Source organism: Temnothorax americanus, unplaced genomic scaffold (assembly GCF_048541705.1).
Source record: "Temnothorax americanus isolate GAGA-0224 unplaced genomic scaffold, ASM4854170v1 Scaffold25, whole genome shotgun sequence".
In the NCBI taxonomy this organism is placed as follows: Eukaryota; Metazoa; Arthropoda; class Insecta; order Hymenoptera; family Formicidae; genus Temnothorax; species Temnothorax americanus.
The window spans coordinates 991,708-1,009,221 of NW_027509391.1; the positions used below are offsets into that span (position 1 = coordinate 991,708).

Genomic DNA, 17,514 nt, shown 5'->3' on the forward strand with positions numbered 1-17,514 from the left:
AGAAAACCAGAACGGTGTAAAATGCCAAGCGGCAACTACTTGGAACGGAAATTTATATGTTTCTCTACTCAGCCTGAAAATAGTACTGCAGATTCTCTGAAACATGAGTAAGTAAATCACGAAGATAATAGTACTAAAACATCGTACTTTCCCTGGAATTCTCATTTCGCTCGAATGCCATAACTACTGCTACCATTAAAAACTTCCTAATAGAAATACATCTTTATTAATTAACCTGCGATGCACATAATAAATAAACCGTTAATAACTGTGCAAGAATGAATATTAGATTATATTACTTTCTACGCTACATTTTTTACAGTTAAATTGTTTAATAAATGAGAAATAAAATATTCGACATATATGTCGATCTAAAGTATATTAATAAGCTATCTAAGCCAAATTATCAGAACACAAAAAATTTTATATGGAATTAATTTGCTAATTATTTGCTACTTTTTGCTTTTAAAAGTTCTAATAATTTGGCTTAGATAGCTTAATATACCTGTCGATCTACGGTTTCGGGTCAAAATCTCTTTATCACAAAATTTCTTGGTTTTATTAGGATTGACAGAAAGCTACCATCATTGTTGTTCTTTTGAAACAGAAATACAATAAGATATAAGATAATCAGCAAGTACAAATGTGTGAAAATCAGATGTAGTCGATAAAAAAATGGATTGTCTCTCAAACGTGACTTCAAAATTTCTTGCTTTTCCTACTCTTATGACTAACTCTAAATCGCTTAAGTAAATAACTAGCTCTCCCCAAAGGAAAAGAACGAGGCATATCGCAAGTATGAGATGTGGCGATTAGCATCCCATGATCGATTGTGCATCGCGCGATACCGCAATGCATTGAACGCATTAATCTTGTGCATTGTCATAAAACGCCGAAGTATTCCCATTTTCCGGCCAATACGCGTATACGTACGTATCTATGTACATACGTTATAACGACGTTCCAGCGCATGCACGCGTACCTTGGAGTATCGTAAATATTCATGAGGCCATAAATATTCATGCCAGCCCCGTTCAAAGAGAATCGTTTCAAGAAGGAAAAACCGAGAGAAACGACATCGGGCTCCTTTCAGGGATATATCTCCCTCTTATCTGGCGTCACTCGAGACGAAGAAAGACGAAGAAAACCAACGTCTCGGAGGTGAATCCAGATAATGCGACGCACTTTTGACGCATCATCACTGTTGCGATAAAAAGCGTATTACGCGAGTTCACCGATCTGTCCCACACCATCAACTCCCGTGACAAATTACCGATATTATTTTTAAGATAAGCGTGACTTATCAATTGCACTTGTAAACTTGAAATTAACTGGATACATCTCGCAAGGATACTTTTAATATAATGTACCTTATCTATTATATAAAACACCTGTTAAGAAAAAATATCTTAATATCTTAATTTAAAATCAATTTGTTAATCAAAAGATAGGTCAATTATTTTTCAATTTTTAATATTAAACGTATTTGTAATGAAAGCTCTCTTAAATTAAAATTCTACTTCTTATCAGAATAATATAAAATTTCGAAAAATGCAAATAATTGATGCTTAATAATCAACAACTCGATAAAAATATGTTGCGACATTTAATTATAGCGTGTAACACGAAACTCGCGACGATTGTCGGCGGGCTCGATCGATAGAGAACGTAACGTGGTTTCTTGATTTACGAGCATTCCTTGTATGAGACTCGAGAGAGTGACTCTACGAGGGAGGATTAAAGGGGAACGAACGTTCCAGATCTTACCGAGCAAACCATAAATTTGCTTCATAAATATATTGCGAAGATTGCGGACCAGAGGTTCCTCCGACGATTTATACATCGTGTTGCAATGATCGCGGTTTCCCTTACTCCTTCATGGTTATCTTACATCGCGTATTGGTTTTATCCAGTATCAAATCGTGCGAGATCCAGCTTGAAACTGAGTGTTTCATATCAATAATTATGTCATCATATCAAAATATATCGAAAGAATTAATTAAATAAAAATTATTTTTCCGGCAACCATAACAAAAGTATACATAGCTTTGTATTGTGGCTGACGCGATTACGCGACCGCAATCATTTCATTATCGACATCGGGATGACGCTCGTCAAAATTTGCGGAAGGATGGTTTTTATCTCGCAACGAGAACTCTCATACGAAATTTTACGCCGTAATAAACGTAAATGTTCGCCTGTTTGGCCCATTACGTTTTTCTTTCCACCTATTATCTCTCGTTGCGCGGTCGCCATTATTACCGAAATAGAACGGGAGGAAGCTAAGCTTAGGAAGTGAAAGTCCGTCCCTCCCTCCCCGCTTTACACGTTTCACCTAAGAAACGTAAGGGAGCCTTGAGAGAACCCTTGTTGAAGAAAATTCATTTCCTCGACAACGATCGTACGAGCGTGTTACCAGCCAAGTCTGCGGAATGCCGGGGCTGGGATGCCGACGGGGAGGAAGGTTACAAGGAAAACAAGCTACTGCAACTACTGGCCGCAACATGCAGTATTGTGGGGATACGAATTTAACCATCGTCGGTCTGCGAATTTCGCTGAAACGCGAAAGCCAAAGAGATCGCCACATTCAGGAGATAAGACGAACACATCGAGTTACAAATATTGCCGCTGAATCTTACAATAATTTAGCAGATTCGAAGTAAGGGAAAGGGAAAAGAATAAAGGAAGCTAATTCTGGTCAAAACGAAGCTCGATAAATAGATACAAATTTGATTATAAAAATGTAGTGCAATGCGCGTCTTCAGAATTTTCTCTTAGTTTCCACATATCAACCAAAGATTAATATTTTTATAGAAAATACAGATTAAATATCAAAATTAATGATAAATTTAAATTTTAATATTTTGATTGATAATATATTATCCATTATTAAATTTACAGTAACAAGCGCTGTGTAATGTTTACGAGATTGAAAACACGAGAAACATATGTTCATACTCTCGCATAATCCTCTCGCTTGGTGCCTTCGTAAAGTTTTAATTGCTAATTAAATCAATGTATGTCAGTGAGTTATATTGTGTCGAGAATGCGATACTACGTAAACCTAATTCAACAGCAATTAGTTGCGCGTCACGTATCGCGCGCCACTTTGCTTTTCGAAACAATACGTGCGCAACCTATATGTGAATGATTTGTGGAACATTTGCAGCATACTTTTTACTCAACGGTTGTTTTCACAAGCTAGATATAAGAATGTGAGGGATAGTAAGATGGTATAATAATTTATATACTGTAAAAAATAAGCATGTAAAAAAAACAAATACATGTATGCATGCATTTGTACACTGAAAATCGTATATTTTTATTCGCGGTTCATGTAAGTTTACATATCTTTTTTTCAATGTACTTGCAGTCCATTGAGCAAAAACACTGCGACATTTTTTGGTATCAAAAACAGCTAACGAAGAAATAATATTCAATCTTAAAATCTCGGCACTATTGCGCCGTCGCGTTGTATCGTTTTACTTTAAAATTTATGTGCAAATCAACAGCGAATAGATTATCATCGTCGATAGTACTTCCCAATATTTTCGTCCGCGTTCATACAGATTTATGCGGACAGCGGTCTACGCCGACGAATTAATTGGATTAAATCGCCCGCAGTTTAATATTCATTTCATGCCTTATAGAGACGCCGCGAAGCTCGCAATCCGTATAAATTGCAGTGCCTTCAAAAAGCAATTTCATTTTGTACGTGAAGTTACCGCGGAATATGAAAGCAAGCTATCTTTTCTTGACAACCCTCTCAATTAGGAACCTAACTCTCGTAGAAATTATTATACCAGAAAATGTTCGGAACGATGCGATGTAATACCGGGATTACTACGGGTGAGCATATTACGTAGAAAGCGAATTTTTGGCGAAAAATCAAATTTTTCAATTCGCGATGCGATACGTCCAAAAAATCCTATTCCTCTCGTCTCATTATTTATTGCTGTTAGATCTGCTTGTACGACTTTACGTTATAATTCGCAATTTTTTTATATAAGATAAAACAAGATTATGTATAAGGATATATTAGAACAAATCGCGCGACTTAATATGCTTATGTCAAACAATAAAGATGCTTAGTTTCTTTTCTTCTATATGATCTATTATAAACAATTTATTTGCCGCTCAAAATTATATTTTATTTATTGTTTAGTGTTTAATTATATATTAACTGTGTATTCATATGCGACCGATTGTAGCGAGAAGCGAAGAATAATTTTTAATGCATGCGGTACATATACACATAACGGCGAAACCTTTTACATATATAATATATATGTATAAGATTTCGTCGTTATGCATATTAAACTCTCAGAAAAAATAAAGAAGAAAATATAAAATTGTGCCATGACTGCAATAACCTTCTGTAATTACGCGCTTAAATCACTGTCAGCGAAGTTATTGCAGCGGAATACTTTCCACGCGGCCGAATGCGCTAGCGAATGCTCGAATCCTAGCAGAGCGTCAGGTTATCCAACTTTCCGCAATCCTGACAAATTTCTTTCATCCCTTCCTTCCTAATTTTGGTACGCGCATTATTTTCGATGCATCGTGAAAATCGATGACGCGACTACTCTCGCGACGTTTGAAACTTCAAAAAACGTTCAACTCGCCGCAAACATGAAATCAGCAGACTTTAGGGGCAATAACACACTAAACTAAAGCGAAAGAAAAATTATGTCAAACGAACTACCGCATTACACACACACATGACAAAATAGATTTTAAATTTTTATTAAGTTAAAAGCGCAAGCTCTTTCTTATTCTCTTCCTTTCATTTTTATTTTAGAAATGTTCACATTTCAGTTTGCCATTAACTCACTTCTGAAATTAATTAAAAATTCTTGTTGAAGCATACATCCGCGAATCGTATAAGCTTCCATGAAATATTAGATCTCTTTAAGACTCTTTTTCCTTGACTCACCTTATCTTCATTAATTATAAATTGTTTCAGCTGTTTGTTTGCCAAATCTTCCTTGTACAACTTAATATGCTTTTAACGATTTTTTAAAAATGCGAGCAACATATAGCTATCAGCTTTGAATAACCATTTCTTCTTTTACGTTTCTAACCTAATAGAATTCAGGTCGGCTCTCGTTATCATGAGTGAAATTCTACAGAAGAAACCGGCAATCTCGGCGGCGAAATAATTGGCTCCATTACAAGCTTAATGCGAGCCGAAATTATGATGGTAGAACTTTTGGCGGCATATGCTGGCAGTCTCAATTTTCCAACGTGCTTTTCCGTGATCTCTCGAAAATTTCCTTCTACCTTCGTCCGCGATGCTCTCTTTCACGTACTTTCCAACCTTCCGCGCGTTCTCGTTTCACCCGACGCGAAATCGACAGCGGGGACGGCAGGAGGATTCCCGGCGCGTGACGTGCCCCGAAATTCTGGGTTTTAATTGCGCCCCGGTTATTTCGGCGGGAAAGGGCGGAAGGCATTAATGGACCGAATCCGAGGTGGAGCGTGGAGCTGCAGCGCGACGTGCTGGTGCAACGCGTGCACTCGGACAACAGGGCGGATGTTTAATTGAGCATTCGGTCGCGCCCGCCCGAACGCGAATGTCTCTCATAATCCGGCGTGCCAATTAACGCTATTAGAGACATCGAGCGCGCCAGCACGCACCCGACCGACAGCGGTCCACGATAAATCCGATAATTGATTGTGGATCGACGCATGTGCGACGACCCATTGCGAAAAATTCAAGGCTTACGATTACCTCGCGAAAACGAATCGTCGTTAGCGAGTATGAGAATTGTTAAGAATAACATTTGAGGGAGAGTTGTAGAGAATTTAATATTAAGAGATTGGAATCTTCCGTGATGTCACAAACGACGAAGCGGATGAAAGATACAAATCATTCCCCATTTCTCATTTTTTTGTGCAATAAAGTAGACAAAATGTATAAAAATGGATTTTCTATTAAAAATAATTGCTTGAGGTACTATAAATCTATATTCAATTTGCTGTTATTCAGATAATAAACTCCGATATTAAACACTTGTGTATAAATTACGCGATAGTATTTCAAAAGCATAACAGTTACCATATTGGATTTAATTATTAGTCCACCGAGTGATTAATTGCCCGGAGAATTATGGCTCTTGGCTATTGTCCCGTTGTAAACATACGCGGTATTTGGTATTCCATGTCAAACGCGAGTAAAATTTAGTAATTTTTCGCTTCAGCGATCACAAGCGCAACCATTTCAATCGATTCTACTCATTGCGTCCTAATTTCATTTGTCATACGTAAGCGGATATGCAGAATGCTCGTATCAATTATTATCCCGATTTTTCCACCTCCATAGTCTTTTTTAAAATTACGCACAGGGTTCAAAATAATGCATTACTTTTTGTAATGAATTACGGTTTCATTAAAGATTATTTTTTTAATAACCAATACAAAGGTTTTCAATTACGCATTATTTTTTAAATAATTAGTGCGGTTTTTTCCATTACGCATTACTTTTTAAATAATTAATGCGATTTTTTTTATTACGCATTACTTTTTAAATAACCAATGCGATTTTTTTCATTACGCATTACTTTTTAAATAATCAATGCGATTTTTTTTATTACGCATTACTTTTTAAATAATCAATGCGTTTTTTTTATTACGCATTATTTTTTAAATAATTAATAAGTAAAGAAATAATTACTTTTAAAAAAATTAATAAGTAATGCATTATTTTTTAATTTGAATTTTCATTACTCTGGTTTGTATCTATATTAAGGCTGCGTTCCGATATTCACTGTCAATACCAAAAATCTATAGTTAGTTACTATAAATAAACTATAGATTTTCAGTATTTGCACTTTATTTTAAATAGTATTATTAAAATTTAAAACATCAGTAGTATTTATTTCAAGTTAGAATATTTTATAATTGCTGAATACTTTATATATTATTAATTGATATGATAACAACCCATCAAATGTTTTGAAAAACCGGAAGCGCTAATCGGGAAATGGCGGAGCCAATCAGCAAAAGAAACATTAGTTGGCTTAACTCTTCTTTGACCAACTTTACCAAATTATAAGTGACAACGCTATCTCCTGATATTTACAATAATCGATTGACCGTTGAGAGGGTCATATCTATAGGTACATAACAATTAATGTTACTGCTATGTCTCTTGTCAATCAACATGATGGCGCCCATGGAAAATGAGAGGGCCACAGTATTATGTGCACGTACAATTTACGTACTATATTCATTCTTCGCTTATTATATGTGTGTATTAAGCATGGATAAACAGTAATATTTATTTTTAATAATCCGTACATAAAACAAATAATAAACAATAATTTTAACAATGTTTTTCATTACGGATTATTTTTTAAATAATTAATGCGTTTTTTTCATTATGCATTACTTTTCAAATAATCAATGCGATTTTTTCCATTACGGATTACTTTTTAAATAATTAATGCGATTTTTTCATTACGCATTATTTTTTAATTAATCCATGCGATTTTGTTTATTACGCATTACTTTTTAAATAATCAATTCGATTTTTTTTATTACGCATTACTTTTTAAATAATCAATGCGATTTCTTCTATTACGCATTACTTTTTAAATAATCAATGCGATTTTTTTCATTACGCATTACTTTTTAAATAATCAATGCGATTCTTTTTATTACGCATTATTTTTTAAATAATCAATGCGATTTTTTTATTACGCATTATTTTTTAAATAATTAATAAGTAAAGAAATAATTACTTATTAAAAAATTAATAAGCAATGCATTATTTTTTAATTTGAATTTTCATTACTCTGATTACGCAATCGTTCATTGTGTGCACGTCGCGTGTGACATTTGACGCGAATCGATATTTGCATCCTCAATGTGACTCCTCGTTTAATTACGATCGAGAAAAGTCACGTACGTGCTCGATCTAATTGAAAATTAATCCCTTTCGTGCTGAACAATGCGTAACTTATTCCGGATTCATGTGTCGCCAGAAGATCGCATTTCAGCAAAGTAAATGGGAATTCGAATCGCATCGATCGAGGAAAAAGAAAGAAAAATACAAGTAGAAAGCTTCTCGAAATTGCCCATAATATATAATCGGACTTGTGTCGAAGTAAAACTCAACGCTGCTCCATCATTCACTATTCATCATCGATGTGTACAGACTCGCTGAATTACCTATCTGAATTTGATTTATTTTGTCGGAATTCTATTTTGCTTAATAAGAAAAGTCTCTCTCATCCATCTCACGGTTAGCAACTCACAGCTCATCGCTCAAAGGTTAAATTCATTATTTGCGAAGGCTGTTCCAACCATTTATAAATTATCAACGAGTTATCTGTGTATTTTTCGCTTATACGAGTGCCTCTTATACGTGCAGCGCAGCCTTATCGCGGTTCGTCGTGCTGAAAATCATTGACGCTCGAAAAATTCATCTCGCATCGCACTAAACTCGCGTCTTGCGAAACGAGAAATCCCCTTTTGATTATTTTCCTTCCCTTATCCTATTTTCTCGACAAGGGTAGAACGAACGAACGAACGAACGAACGAACGGATGGACGGACGGACGAACGAACGAACGTAAGGGCGCGGAAAACTTCGAGTAATAGTCAAAAGTTTATAGAGTCTAACCGGAGGAAAGTAACTGGTTTATGGGAAAACTTTTGCCACGTCCTCACACGGAAAATTTACGTTTGCAGCGCTTCCGGAGAGGGGACCGGAAATCACAGGCCTGTCCTCGCACTACGCCGTCGGCGAAAACGTGACTGCCAACTGCAGTGCTTGGCCGTCCGTGCCTAAGGCCAATCTACGTTGGACCATCAACGGCGAAACGGTAAAGTACCTTTCCGCATCCCCGGCGCTAGTCAACTTCCCCGAGGCCTCGTTCGCTGTATACCGGTGTATTACACCGCCGGCGCGCGCGGCGTCTACGTGCTCACCCGGTTGCGGGAAATGGTTTTGTGCGTGTTCTTTAGATCGAAACTTTATACAGACGAAGCCGTATTAGTTTATCTTCGCGTGAAGAAAGAGCCGAAAGTGGACGGTTCCGTTGCTTTAGTTACATTTGCTTTAAAGAAGACGAAATTAATACATGCATGAAGGCTTTACATGAGAAAATTCGATGTACAACAGATGCAGCAATGTGTACAAACGTAGCTGAGTAAGATTTACTTCTTTTGCTAGAACGCAATAAAAAAAGTTGACATTTTAATTTAAATGTTGAAAAGCTAGAAGAATTTATAATTTTATAATTCGCAATTCAAGTAACAAAAAAAAAATAAAAATCCAAGACATCTATTTAATGCAAATAAAAAGGAGATTTGTAAAAAGATGTTTTATGAAAATTCTGTTTTACTAAATTCTGTATGTAAAAATATTTTATTTTCTAACATCGAGATTATATCTGGATGGTCAAAGTTCAAATTAAATTAAAAAAAAATTCATTTAATTATGCATGTACATACTTGAGGTACATTTCGCCGGAAGACTTAAGCTTTACATGTTAAGTAGCTCTCTAATATCATAGTTAAACTTCGCGTCACGTTTTTTACCGGGAAAAAGCGGCTTCAGTTTCGTCGACGGATCTGATGTCCTTAACGGGAAAGTCGGAACACCCTACACGTACATACACACGACGGAATTGATTGGATAGGTACACGCGTATACACTCCGATCTCGCCGGTAAGCTGCTTTCGCGGCGGAATCTGATTTCGCGTAAAGCGATAGTGTCCGCGCACGTAGACACTGGCACGGCAACGAAAACGTTGTCGAGAGAAAATCCTGTTTCCTGTCACCGGTGCCGCGACGACGAAGTCGAGGCCTCGAGGCGTATGCCTCGCGCATGATTAGTGTATTCGTCGTTTCGTACGACGAACATGAGACTCTATCTTCAAGGATTTTGTCTCATTTTATTCATGATAAGACGAAGACGATCCAGGAAAATAGATAGAGTCTACTATCGTGTGTTAGCGAAACTTACGTCGCGAAATTTACGTTACTGCAAGCTGGAGATTGAAAACGATACAAATTCTTTTTCTAATTTTTGGTAAATTTAAATCCGCTTTTAATTTTTACGAATTGAAATTTTTGTCCTTTTCTGTTAATAAAATTGTTCTTGATTTTAATATACTGTATAAATATTTTTTCATATATATACAATATGATATAGTTACACATAAACAAATTTTTCCATATTAATATTAAAAAATAATTTTTTGGAAATTATACCAAATTTGAACTTCGCTGTTGACGATTTTTTCATGAAATATAGACACGAGATGAATTAAAATTTGTTAAAAATGTAAAGTATACATACGTTTAATGATTACGACGGGGTTCTAACAAATTTTTCATAATGCCATGATAACTTTATGTTCGCGCATTATGATTAAATTTAATTCTTAATTTAAATTCTCCACGAGAGAGCTACGAGATAATATGCTAAACGAATATTGCGAGTAGCCTGTATAGTACTCATTCATTAAAGTATGCACGAGATAACGAGATTAGTGAGCCAAAACGTGCAGTATCCTTTGATCAATTTAGAGTCAATTTTACCTTAGCGAAAATTCGATTGGTCTCGCCACATCCCTTCGCATTTTTTTAATTCTTAAGATCAAAAATGTTTCGATACGAACGCGTTGCAAATAAAGAAAATCCTTTGACGCTAAAAAATCAACGTGAAATGTTAAATAAACAAGAAAATGTTATTACATTATTTGCAGCTTAGTCTAATTCTTTTCCGTATATCTAAATGTTCAGCACAATTTTAAAGCTGAACTTTTCTACTTTGTCTATACATATCGCGAGGGATTAGTCAATGCACGCAATTTCCTGCTTCACTATATTCGCAACTAAAAAATATTATTATAATACCGAGAAGAAAATGTTGTGAGAACAACGCGAAGTGTATAGTAATATTCGCGGAACAATCGGCGGAAGGGAAAAAACGGACGGTTTGCTGAACGGGCTCGGCGAAATGTAAAAGATTGTCGTGCAATGTGCGAAATGTGTTCCTTAGAAAAGCGTAATTTCGCGCCAAATTGATCGCCGTCCACGGATCCAAAGCAAATCTCCGTTGAACCGCGTCAACAAAGCGGCGGGCAAAGTACATTTCTCTCCTTTGCCCGGAGCACTCTCGGCACTTTGATTGTCGCGGGCGTTTCTGTAAATTAGAACGGACTGCGCGCCTCGAGAAAAACGGCAAATTGCTCGCAGCATCGCTCGCGTTTTGTATGCAGGTCGATTAACCCTCGCGGGACTAAGTTCTGAAATTGTAACATGGCGAATTAAAACTGATTAAATTATCCTGCAATCTAAAACTCGTATCTAAAATTTTATATTATATTATTCTTTATTCAGTACACCTTTCCCTCCTTTTTAGCTTTTAATATAAAATTTTACTTTGTTTGAATAATTTTATAAATAAAAAATGATTCAATTTTAAAGCAAATAATTCGATTACAAATTTAAATGCTTACATATTTGTCGATTTGTTTTAGCGTCAAAGTAATGCAATCTCTTTATAATGTTGTATATCTTTTATATAAACCTGCTAAAATTCATTCCAATTTATAACATTATGCATATGTTAAAGTTTAATACTTAAACAAATGTTATTAACAAGTTAACAGTAATTAATAATATTTTATCGATAAATAATGCCAAACTGTTTATGCGTTTTACGAAAAATACTTGCTATTTTATTATACACTGCTAAATTATATTTTGTTCGACGTAATTACTAGCGACAGACATACTACGCGATGCATGTGTTTGCGAATTTATTACGACATTTTATTTTCCCGGCAGTAAAAGACAATCCCGCGTAAACTCTTTATTGCGTTTTTTTATCTTTTCCTTCCGTAGAATCAATGTAAATTTTTTTGAGAGAAATATACAAAGTTGGCGATTCTGATAAGTTTTCCCTTATTGTCTACTCCATTCCTATGTTTGATTTTATTTCGCAGTTGGACACGGTATTACTTCGCGAATAATTCGAATTTACGATTTCGGGGAGATGAGAAGAGCATCGATGCGGCTTTATCGTCCGCTTCACAAAAAAATATATACATATTGAAATTTTTTTTATATTTTACGTATATCACATTGATCGTACGTCACAAGCGTTATACATGTCCTGCCGGTACACGTATATAGCTGTTACCGCAATTTTCGCCCTCGTGCACCGCTCGATATAAGTTCGCAAATAATTTGAATTTACGATTCGTACAGGATAGGAAAGGCATCGATATACGAACGAACTTTATCGTTCGTTCCGGGGGCAGGGAAAAAGTGGAAACAAGATTTTTTCGCGTTCTCCAGCAGAGTGATGGTTCGATCGTAAGTTATCGTGCATTGTACGGTAAAGCCGGCCGGCCGACCGACACAATGGCTGGTTGCGTGTCTTTTTATTAACATACGAGCCGAAACTGCAATCGCGGTCGATATAGTGATCCGACATATGGCCACGCTGAAAAGCACCCTTGCACCACTTTTTACACGTAATGGCTCGAATCCGACGTCGGTTGCACGTCTTTTTTTTTCTCCGATGCGGGGTGATGTACGGGCGACTGGCATCGGGCGAGATGGGAATTTAATGCGAGCTCATATTTGAATGATACGACGCTTTTTCAGCGACTAGCGCAATGGTAATAGTCTTTCTTTATTATTACGCTCCTACACGAACAAATTTCAGCCATTTTTCAAGCGAATCACGTCAAAGTCGCGCGGAAGTTTACAACGATCCGAAATAATTCCTCCAGTTCGATTCAGATGCAGGCCGACTCGTAAAATGACATATAATTTAACCTATCATGTTCTTATCTAAGTATATGTAAAATTATTAAGTTATTGCTATGATTAATACAATTCACTCTTCTCTTCTAGCAGTTATTATCTTACGCACAGTGCAATCATTCTCTTGCGATAACTGCTAATATAAATTTCTTGAATGTATAAGAGATAAATTTAAAGAGTAATCAATTATTAAAATTAAAGCATAATAAATAACTGTAAAATAGGTAAAATTTTATGCGATATACATATGTATTTTTCTCTTTTTCCGCATTACGCGAGGGAAGGACCTTTTTGAGGAACAATTTGTATTCTCTGCGTAACGTGCTTGGACCCGTAGTAAAATGGGTGTCTTTATGCGAAAAGAGAAACCGCATTTGAACGTGATTCCGAAAACGCCGTAATAAAGTCCCTTCACGGTTTTCATCGCAAATTCTCGGATACTTGCGAATTTCACGAATGTGTACGGGGCACCGTACACATCAAAACGCATATTCAAGAAAATATAGCGAATCATTCTGGCCAGAGTACACTCACCTTTTGTAACTATTCTGGCTTCATGTAGCCAGAGATCGGCAGCAAGGATTATACTCCTGCTGCTGCCGGCAATAAGCGTAAGATTTTACGCTTTTTTATGATGCGCGAGACACGAACGCGTCGCGAAGAGGCCATCACATTAACTAAATCAATTAAGTACGAAGTTAACAATTAATAATAACAATAACAATTTTGTTGGCACATGAATTAATTTCGCATTTATTCTTTATAATACACGCGTTTATTTGTAGTAATTAAAATACATATTAAAATAGAAAACAAATCTGAATTTGCAAAAGATCTCTATGTCGACAGCGTTTTGATTCGGAGAAATTTGATCACGATTATGAAATTTATATTAAATAAACTTTCAAATATAAACTTTATAAAATAATACAATAAAACTTTAATTTGAAAATAAATGAATGAAAATTGCTAGACGCGCTATTCGATAGAATAATCTAAGGCCCATATGCGTATTTTCAACGATTCGAACGGTTCGTTGCTGAATCTCATCTCAAAAGCATGCAGAGATTCTCATTCAGATGAATGACGTAAGATCCGAAAGGGATAATAAACTTCCCACACAATTAGAATTGATATCATCTTTTTATATTTTGCAAAAAAATTATTAAAACTATTTTTAATATAATATATTAATTTAAAACTATTTTTAAGTGATATAAAACTAATTGGATGTAAAATAACTATCTAGATTACTAACTAAAAAAAAATCTTCTACTTCATAACAATAAATATATATATGGATGTATTAGATCTTACGTCATATTACTACTTTAACTGGATAAAATCCAGTTATCAGTTATCTCAATTGATATGTTAATTAATCACTCACCAATCCCAATGCGCAACAGCGGAATTATATCTGCCAGGTAGCTACGTTGATTCTGTAACAAACAAATATAGAATTCATATTAAAACAGTGTTAACAAAACTCAATGTTTTAAAACAGATAATTCATATAACATCAAACGTTTTAATTATTATTTAATTGGATATTTATTTGAATAATTACACATTTTTCGAAAATAATATTTGCAAGAATCAATTTTTATAAAATACTAAATTACTCACTTTCTTCCAACTATTATTTCTAAATCATGATAAAATAAAACGGCTCAAGAATAAACAAAAAAAATTATTCTTGCATAAAATAAAAATTAATATTTACCGCAAAGTTGTTCCGCTGGCGCCTGATGCCTCTCCCAGGCCTTCTCCTCCTCTCAAGTTATCCTCTCGGGTTGTCAGCTCTCTCGATGCGACACTTTCTGCGTCGTTTCTTTTGAAGCATATAAATAAATGATTTAATATTAAATAATTTTTACGCACATCAAACTTCTTATTCGTCATTTAATTAAATATTTATTTAAATAATGATACATTTTCCGAAAAAAAATCTTTACAAGACTGAACTGATAAAATTTCACAAAGAACTTCTCTCTAATTATTTTTAAATCATGATGAAATAAAACAACTCAAGAATAAAAAAAAAAGAACTAATTTTACACAACATAAAAAATAATATTTACTGTAAAGTTGGTACGTTGGGGCCTGATGATGCCTCTCCCAGGGATCCTCCTCTCAGGCTGTCCTCTCGGGTGTCAACTTGAATTCCATCGATGCAACGATGCGACTTCCCGCATCATTATTTTCTAAAACATATAAAATAAACGATTAAATAATTCTTACACGCATCAAACTTTTTTTATTCAATTAAATATTTATTTAAATAATTATAGGTACATTTTTTCCGAAAAAAGTTTTTACAAGGCTGAATTTTCATAAAATTTCAAATTACTTCTTTTTAATTATTATTTCTAAATCGTTGTGAGAGAAATAAAACAACTCAAGAATAAAAACAAAAGAACTACTTTTACACAAAATAAAGAATAATATTTACTCACTGTAAAGTTGGTATACGTTGGCGCCCGATGCCTCTCCCAGGCCTCCTCCTCTCGGATCGTTAGCTCCCTCGATGCTCGACACAACTCCACCGGCACACGTATACGCGAATAACTATAATCGCGCGATATTTAATACGTCACTCCCGAAAACGTTACGTAACGACCGAGTTTGTTCGTGGAAAATCGCCCGCAATAACCGCGTTATCTCGACGCGTTCAGAGCCGGACAACTGACTCGATTTGCCCGATTAAGGACTTTGCCCCGCGTGGCCAGTTGAATAGTGTTCGACAGAGAGAAGAGAGATCCTCGAAAAGTAGAAAGCGAGCTTTCTACAATGAGGATCATCTCCCCTCGCCACCGACACGTCATGGTAGCACCATTCCACGCACAGCTAAGTCAAATGATCTGGGCAGTTCTTGTTATGCGATCCTGGCACCTTTCCGCACAGAACCACGCACGAGACAGCCGTCACGTCTGAGAATTATTAAAAATTATATTAATTAATTATTAAAAAAGAACGATATTTTACGCGACGATCCCGAAACGCGAATTAACGTTCGATTATTTCCGGCGGACTCGGACGGCAGAAAAACGACGGAATTCCGAATAATCCGACGACTTCGGACGACACTCGCGAAAATGAAATTCAACGAACCGTTTATACAAGCGGCGACGATTGGATTTAGTTTCCCCGTTGTTCGGTAAAAGCCTGTAAAAGATAAGATTACGCGTACGTTTAGGTCGGTACACTTGGTTGAGATATATAGGAATACAAGTACGCGAGACTAGAAATATACGAGAATAAATATATATATATAATTAAAAGAAATGTATATAGAAATATATATATATATATATGGGAATAATTTTTTTTAGTATGTGTGCCGTAAAATTATTTTTTTTAAACAAATTGAAAAAACAAATTAGAGTAGAATATTACATGTTTTGTTTACATAATTTTAAGTGACTATTAACAAATTTTAAAATTTGTTCAAAACTATTCCTAAAGAAACTATTTTTTTCAGGAGCTCATATTAGTAAGTACGGGAGTTAGTCTTTTCGAGATACCTAAGCCAATGTCTAAAAATTAAATATAATCTCTCATATCACACTGATTAACTTTATAACTCGATTTTTAAATCGAAGAAATAGCATGGGCATTGTCGCCAACTTATGCCGAAATCATTGCTTTCGGAAATCCGAGTTTAATACAATAATTCTGGTTTTGCAATAGGGACCATTAATTTTTAAAGAGGCGGTAAGAATGACCCATGTACGTACAAAGATTTTTACGATTCATCGCCCAGCTATCGCTTCTAAAAACGGAAATAACATGGTATTCATTAAATATTGCACAACAAAATTCATATTTAAGAGTTTGAAGCGCTCTGCCGAGATTAGATTGTCCTAAACCACGCCGTTTCTCGGACAATTTCTTGAACTGTTGGAAAAAAGATAAAACCTTTATTATATATCCCCCCTCTCCTTTTTTTTAGAGGATGTGATCGTCATACTGCCCGCACCCAATATTCTCTCTCGTCCTTGTCGGAAGTCTCACGCACTTTGGGAAGAAACTCTGAAAGAGACTTGTCGTAAAAGGGAAACCGTCACTCATGCTCAAAAGTTTATCAGATCCTCTTAGAACGTCATTAAAATTCACGTGAAATCCGCGGTACTTCGAATTTAAATTATCTCATTCTGAGATGTATGTCTAAAAATATACGATAGGACGTCAGGAACAGATCTTATTTCAACTCTGCAATAAAAAGTATTTTCTGAGTGAATTTGCAGATATATGCATGTCTCGAAATGAAACAATCTAAATTCTCGAAATCTTCCTTAAATTTCTGTCATTGAAGAAGAGAAAGAATGAAAAGCTTATTCAACATCCTTCTTAAGATAAATTTCAAGATTAGTTTTAAGAGCTGATAAAACGATACGCGAAATCCCAAAAGATGATAAACACAACGAGGCAATTGATTCTAAATTCTACTACCGCTTCGTTTTCCTTCTCAAAAGCAAAGGATTTTTTCGTATCCGGCACGACTTTTAGCGGAAGGTCGTAACTCCACGCGCGCCCTTATCCTAAGAAAGATCCCAGAGGAACCTGCAGAGCCTGGTAGGCTGACACGATCGCACCGAACGAGCCAGATCGAATTCAGACGTTCAACAGAATTAGGGGATCGATCCGCGGTGCACGATACCCGCGGGATCACCGGCGGAAAAATGCCCGTCCGTCGTTTTTCGTAACGTTTACGAG

At 35.6% G+C, this 17,514-nt stretch overlaps 1 protein-coding gene and 1 long non-coding RNA gene across 7 annotated transcripts in view; one reads left to right on the forward strand and one right to left on the reverse strand.

Annotated features, from left to right (window-relative positions):
* LOC143898945 (uncharacterized) overlaps positions 1-17,514 on the forward strand; it is a 198,786-nt gene that overhangs the window by 146,823 nt on the left and 34,449 nt on the right. For all 6 annotated transcript variants that reach the window (XM_077408760.1, XM_077408761.1, XM_077408763.1 and 3 more), the window contains one exon: positions 8,697-8,830. In XM_077408760.1, coding sequence (XP_077264886.1) covers positions 8,697-8,830 — 134 coding nt within the window. The remainder of the gene's footprint in view (positions 1-8,696; positions 8,831-17,514) is intronic.
* Positions 14,185-17,514, reverse strand: part of LOC143898946 (uncharacterized) — a 55,105-nt gene continuing 51,775 nt past the window's right edge. Inside the window, exons 3-6 of the long non-coding RNA XR_013257339.1 lie at positions 15,255-15,963; positions 14,880-15,002; positions 14,522-14,629; positions 14,185-14,237 (exon numbers count right to left, since the gene is read on the reverse strand). This is a non-coding gene — a long non-coding RNA (uncharacterized LOC143898946). The remainder of the gene's footprint in view (positions 14,238-14,521; positions 14,630-14,879; positions 15,003-15,254; positions 15,964-17,514) is intronic.